The sequence below is a fragment of the Atta colombica genome, unplaced genomic scaffold, assembly GCF_001594045.1.
Source record: "Atta colombica isolate Treedump-2 unplaced genomic scaffold, Acol1.0 scaffold273, whole genome shotgun sequence".
NCBI classification, from domain to species: domain Eukaryota; kingdom Metazoa; phylum Arthropoda; class Insecta; order Hymenoptera; family Formicidae; genus Atta; species Atta colombica.
The window spans coordinates 36961-44486 of NW_017259374.1; the positions used below are offsets into that span (position 1 = coordinate 36961).

Here is a 7526-nt window from a genome sequence, read left to right on the forward strand (position 1 = left end):
ATACATGTCTTTTTGAGAAATTATTGCATTTTTTAAACTCATCTTTATATATGAAATTGTAAAAGTAACTTTTTGCAGTTGACACCATTAATAATACTAAATTGTACTTTAGACCTTGTAATAAAGGTGATGTCTTCCGTATCTTTCTTCATAATGTGCATAATAAAATATAACGCATTCCATCTTAATATTGAAATTGTAAGTTGGTAGCTTATCAAGTGTATACAGGGTGATTCAGATCAACCGCACAGAATGGTACATACATATTCCTCATAAAAAGTGAATCGAAAATCAATCAATAGCAAAATGTTGCAGTATCAATAGTTTTTAAATAGTGAGCCTTAGAAGATGTTCAACATTTTTATTAAAAATATTAATCGACAGATAAACCAAAACTTTTTTTCTGTTACAAACAACATTAGAAAAAATTAATTTAAGAATACTGCAGTAAATGTTAATACAGAGATTTCACAAAACTTTGCAATACTCATTCGGTATCGTGCCGTTTAACGATATCCATCAAAGCATTCGTGCGGTTGGCTGCTTAATTGCACTGCTCCTGACGACGCGAATTTCATGCCCTATGGTTAGACATTTTCTCAGCGTTTCAAAACTATTGATACCACACTACTTTGCTATTGACTTACTTTTTGATGAGGAATATGTATGCCGTCCCGTGCGATTGATTTGGGTCATCCCTGTATATTAAATAGAATTAACTTGTGTATCGAATAAATTTTTATAGCACAAAGTATTTATGATATATGCAAAGATATATACAATAGACATAATACAATAGATACAATAAATACAATAAAAAGATATATACAATAGAAAATTGATAAAATGACAGGTGAAGAATTTATTGAAAGAGCTTCGATATATATTCGATGATTTAAAGGATAAAAATGAAATTGCTATTATATATAAATATAATTGCATTGCCAAACGTTACACTGTTACGCTTTTGGGTAAGACAATATTTATTAATTATATAATTATATTTTCAGTTAAATATTTAAACTTTAAAGTATACATAGAATTTAATATTTAATATTTAAAGTATATATAAAAAACGATATTAGGTTTTATCAGTAAATTTTATCGTATTTCTTTATAAAAACATTTACATATGATTTATTATATGAATGTATTAAATTAAAATATTTGTCATGATGTGCATCTATAATGAATTCATATGTATTTAATAATCAAATAAAATATAAAAAATAATTATCAATTTTACAATAAAGTCTTATTCCAAAAAATTTTTAAAACAAAGAATATGTAAAATAAAATAGCTATTAATTTTGTAGTAAAATTCGATTTCATATTCAATAAAAAAATTAAAAATTATTTATTATAATTTGTGCATACAATATATATAAATGTATACTGAGAAAAAAATATCCTTAATTTTAATAAATATTTAGTTGACTACCAACTTAATAAGTAAATACTTGTTCAATAAAAAAAATGATTGTTAAATCAAATTAACATTTCTTGTATCAAATACATATATCTTTATATTTAATAAATATTTAGTTGGCGGTATTCAATTAAATATTTATTAAAATTGATTATATTTTTTTTCAGTGTACATATACGCACGCACGCACGCACGCACGCACGCAAGCACACGCGCACACACACACACACACACACACACAATGATTTTATATACTAAGAATTTCAATAACAAATTCGTTTTTCTTTTTTAGTTTTTGGAATTTGTGGATTGTTTATTACTATTATAACTCAAATTTGGTCATTTATAGCTGTTAATATATCAATGAACATGTCTCAACCACATCATTTATTCATTCTGACAGAGTATTTTGTTAATCAAGAAAAGTATTTCTATTGGATGCTATTGCATATGTACGGAGTATTATGCGTTGGAATGACTATAATGATAGCAACAGGTACAATGCTCATCTCATATCTTCAACATACTTGTGGAATGTTTAAAATTGCTAGGTAGGAATATAGATGAATGAGAGAAATGAACAGTTTTTGTAACAGTTCGATTATTATATTAGTTATTTTATATTAGTTATTTTATATTATTAGTTATTTTTATACATACAGTATATTAAAAAAATTTTTGTGGAGATTTTGCTTTTAAAAAATTGTATCTTTAATAAGTTGCTATATAATTAGAATCCAATATTTACAGTTATCGTATTAAACATGCAATAAATATTAATACCAAAAATATTACGTCAGAAGATAAAGTTTTCATGATCAAGAGTATAATTTGTGCTATAGATATTCATCGTCAAGCTATGAAGTTCGTATTTACATCAACAGTATTTATACAATATATGTACCACAATAATCACTTAATGCTGATTCTGCATTAGTAATGCCGTAGTGTCGTAAGCGTTGTAAGCATTATCATCCAATTAGAATGGCAATATTTTGACATTGATTGAACAACAATTCTTGCAACGCTATGATGAGATTAATATAGAATCAGTTTTAGGCTTCTGATCACTCACTACGGATATTTGGATTGACGCAAAAGAGAGAAAATATATAATAAAAATTCTTGTAAAAAATATATAGAAATTTTGTTCAATAAAACAATATTTGCATTTGATAGAGTACACTTGTAAAATATACTGAAAAGTCTCCTTTTCGAAATATAATCAAATCATATTTATCTCAATTTGACATCTGTCATATATAGCTTGTTTGATTAGATATTAATAATTTAATTTGAATTGTAATTTAATTTGAAATATTATATAGTTATTTCGAACACAAGGGAAGTTTTCGGTATATTTTATGATCTACTCTAATGATTGCAAGTGTTGTTGTAAAGAAGTGCTCACATTTTAATATACTTTGCAAAAATTTCCTTTATATATTTTTTTCGCTTCTGACATCACAATTCAAGATGATTACAGTGAGTAAGCAGGAGCTTTAATGATATTTTTATTATTTTTTAAATAATGTATTTATAATGTGTTTATGAAGGTTATCTAAGCAGTTAGTGTCCATATTCGAAATAATGATACTTTCTTTCACTGTAGGAGTAGTTGTTTGCTTTAGCCTCAATTTGTATCAAGTAAGTTTCCAGTTTCGTATAACAATATATAAGAATTTCATGAAAAGTATATATTATTATTATTATTATTTGTTATATCTAAATACGATCTAAAATATGATAAGAATCTTTAAATCAAAATATCATACTTATAAATCTTCAATAAAAGTCAATAAGTGATAGTGAGAAATGACAAACATTGTACATATCTGTAGATGTAATGAAAACAATAATAATAATAATAATACAAAAATGTATTCTATTATAGAATACAGTAACGTTGCATGTACATTTATATGCTAATCTGCTGAAGTTTTATTATTAAATTTAATATAAATTATTGCAAATCTATGTTTCGGAACAATTTTTATATAGAATAAGGGTGGTGGGTTCAGAGTGTGCATCGTGAATACGCATGATTATATAATATCTCAGTATAGATATAAGTAAGATTCAGCTAACATCATTATGTTATGGAAATTCATTCAATATGTATTGTAAAAAATTTATTATTATATATGTATTATAATTAAATTTGATTACCTCGGACAATTAAAGATATTTTATATTTTTAAAAAATATAAGTTAACTTCAATAATTATTATTATAATTCTTTTTATTTTCAGAATTTAAACATTTTATTGTCAATAAAAAATTTCTCACACTTTTATTATTAGTTAAAAGATACTAAATTATACTAAAATTTAAAAATACTTATTTTCCTTCTTTTTTAATTGTTTTTTTATATACATATGTACATATGCATACAGCAAGACATGATATGAGCAAAACACTATTTTCTCAAAAGAGTTTTAGAGATTTATTAAATAAAAATTTCTTCGTTTTTAAAACCCTTTGTTATGGATGCGGTGAAAATTTTGAGAATGATTACAATGTATATGAAATTTGTAATCAGTGATGGCATGAGGTTTCCAATTATGAAGAAGGAATATGTGACATCATTAAATTTTGAGTTGAATATTTCTCCAGACATCATGCGTACCTATTTTTATTGCTAAAATTCCTATCAGATATTTGTTCCTAATATACATTTTTCTGTATTATAGATAATTATACACACATATACACACATATATATATATAAAATTATCTAGTATCAATATAATCATTATACTTACAAGATATCTGACTTGTTTTTTAAAAAAGTAAGATTTTTGTTTAGTCAAAAATGCATACTCTTATTCGTCTTTTCCCTATTTGTACAAAAACAAAATGTACGTATTAATTTGCGTATAGTTAACATTTTATAGCAATTTTATATATGTATATTCATTTCTATATCAATTAATCCTGCAATTAACTGTAATAATAAACAAAACTTATTAACTTAACCTATTCATAAGTAGTATCTATAACGTGTGTGTGTGTGTGTGTGTGTGTGTGTGTGTGTGTGTGTGTGTGTGTGTGTATATACTCGTATATATAATGCATTATATACATTAATGAATTATATATATTATACAATATACATGTATATGTATAAATATGAGATCGTAATTTCATTGAAATTCATTTATTAGGTTTTTCAGATAGCATCATCTAAAAATAATTTCAACGAATTTTTTCTATTGATTATGTATATGGTTATAAGCAGTCTGTATATGTTTCTAGCCAATTATATGGGACAGAATATAATAGACCACAATAATCATGTATTTTTTACTGCGTAAGAGAAATATTTTTATAAGAAATTACGTATAAATATCCTCTTTCCAGATACCATAGTAAACATAGAATCTCCTGCATTTTAAATTATAATACTTTACAGGAGAGTACTTTACTAAGAGAGTTCTAAAAGGTAATTCCTCACACAAATTTAAGTCGAAAATTTTGTATGATCATATATCCGAAATAGCTTAATATAAAAAATACAGAATATATATCCAAGAGTTGAAAAAAAAATTTTACTGGTTTTACTAAAAATTTCTAAAACCATTTGGATTATTTCCATGCATCTTTAAACGTATACACAAAGTTTTATTAAAATACCTCAAGTAGTTATCAAAATTTTTAGAAAAAACAAATTTTTTTTTTCAACTTTGATATCCTATATCTTTGAAACTAAGCCGTTTCGAATATATTATATGAAGTTTTCATCTTGAATTTGTGTGAGAAATCATCTCTCAAAATTTCTTACAATACTTGATATCCTGTATGCTGAAATTTATACAGTGGCACTTTCATAACTTCTACTACGCGAAGCTGTGAGCTAAAGATTTCCTCATTCTTCATTAGGGGCACAGCATTAAGAAGAAATAGCATATTACATTATAGTATATTACAAATAGAATGAGAAGACGCCAGCATGTAGAATGCGCAGACGCCAAAGTAACATAACCTATTTTACAATGAACATTTTTATATACATCATGTATATACATATATGGAAGGAAATTACAAAGTACTGAAGTTAGGAAAGTTTCACTGTATTTAATAAAAAATTCCTATCTTGAGTTGATGATGTATGTTATTTACATATATTCAAATCCGTAGGTACAACGTTCAATGGTATAGAATGCCATTACATATACAAAAAGTAATATTATTTTTATTGCAAAGGAATACCAAAAAATTCGTTTTAAGCGTCGGTGGAATATTTGAAGGATCCGTAGAACACTTTGCTACGGTAATATAATGTAGAAACATTTTTTAATAAAATACACATAAAAAATTATATATTTTAATAATATATGTACAATAATATGTGAGATAAGAAGAAATATTTATATTTACAGCTAATGAAGGCCTCGGTATCTTATTTTACTGTAATATATTCTACGCGGTAATGAAACCAATATTAATTTATGGTTAGCAGTAAGGAATAATTAATAAAAAAATGACGGCATCTATGCTTAGAAAATATTAGACTTATTTTTAATCGTAGATATTATTTAAAAAAAGAAAATTAAAATTACTTAAATGAAGTTATTTCAAGTTCTTGCCATCGTGTCATGATTATTGTCTGTCTAATTTTAGACCAAATAATAAACAACATATGTTTAAATATTTTACATTACTTAAAGTAAAATATTATTACATTAAACCAATATATTATTATTATATTAAATATCATTTTTAGTTAATATTTAAACATAAATATTAAAGTTCAGAATTTTCATTAATAAATGACATATACATTAAATTAGAAAATAAGAAATTATTAGTAACAACAGTGATAATATATCATTATAAACAACAAGATGACTGATACGTCAGCCATCGTTTGATTCTTATTAAAAATATTAATCATGCAGATTACAATTTAAAAAATTAATATATCATATATCCGTATTGATCTAAGCGATTAAATATTATTAAAAGTATCTTATTAGAAGTGGATATTCCCGGTATATGTGTATAAAGTAGATTACAATTTTAATTAAAATAAAAAGTTAAATAATTTGCACGTAATGATTAAATTATAACAATTAAATTTTACTATAAACTTATTAACGTGCAATTATTAAAATGTATACAATATATATGTAGTATATACAAGAGAAATTGAGATTGTATTGTATGTCAGAAGAGCAGAAAAAAATCAAAATAATAAATGCTGCAGAGCTGTAAAAATCAATATTTAATAACAGATATGCGTTTACGCATAATAGAAATGAGTTAAAAAACTTTCTAAAAAATACTGCTTGCTAATTTTGATTAATTTGGAAAATGGTAACTCTGACTTTTACAATTTGAATTAAAATCCATTTTATTGAAATATTATACAACAATTGCAAGACAGATATGTAATTATAATTATTTTTATCGTAAAATTATTATATGTAAAGGAACAAACCTATAATATAAAGTTATTAAATATGAAATATGGATTTTTTAATACAAACATTTCAATAAAATTATTATTTACAGTTCACTGCATTTTTTACTTCAAAATGTTCTTCGGATCTCGTCCTCAGGACTCTGTCTGTTACGCTTTCTTTTCTTATGTTTATAATAAATTACATCTCGTTTGATTTTAAGAAAGTTAAATTAACGATTTACCATGTTCGATTAAATTAACATTTTTGACAATTTGTATATTCAACGATCTTTTTGAAAAAAAAAAATACATAAAGATGATATAAAAAGTTACTGACAGAAAAGCATTTACTGACGCAACTTCAAAATGTACTACATGATGAATACGAAAACGTTATTATGGAAAAATCTGGTATACTGGAAAAAATTATACGGCTGCACTTACAAGTAAATATTTTTAAATATTTGCATTTGATTATATCTTTTCTTGTTAATAAAACTTCAATAAGGCTTCAACAGAAAACAAATTAATCTTGATGATAAGTAATAATAATTTAATATATGTAAAAGGCAAACACTACACAAGATCTTGGAAGCGAAATAACAGTTTATTCAAACCAAGAAAAAAAAATGTATATATATATATATATATATATACATATATGTATATATATATATATATATACATATA

The 7526-nt window shown here is 24.2% G+C and overlaps 2 protein-coding genes across 2 annotated transcripts in view; both read left to right on the top strand.

The window, feature by feature from the left end:
• Window positions 1–1798: 1798 nt before the first annotated feature.
• On the top strand, window positions 1799–3100 carry LOC108689611 (the record flags this gene model as incomplete). Its single annotated transcript, XM_018196469.1, has 3 exons — window positions 1799–1980; window positions 2180–2293; window positions 2986–3100. Coding segments are annotated over exons 1-3 (411 nt in total), but the record flags the coding sequence as incomplete, so codon positions are not given.
• A 1556-nt stretch (window positions 3101–4656) lies between these two features.
• LOC108689612 overlaps window positions 4657–7526 on the top strand; it is a 5427-nt gene continuing 2557 nt past the window's right edge. Inside the window, exons 1-2 of the mRNA XM_018196470.1 lie at window positions 4657–4742; window positions 5570–5702. Of these exons, the coding sequence (XP_018051959.1) occupies window positions 4657–4742; window positions 5570–5702 (219 nt within the window). The remainder of the gene's footprint in view (window positions 4743–5569; window positions 5703–7526) is intronic.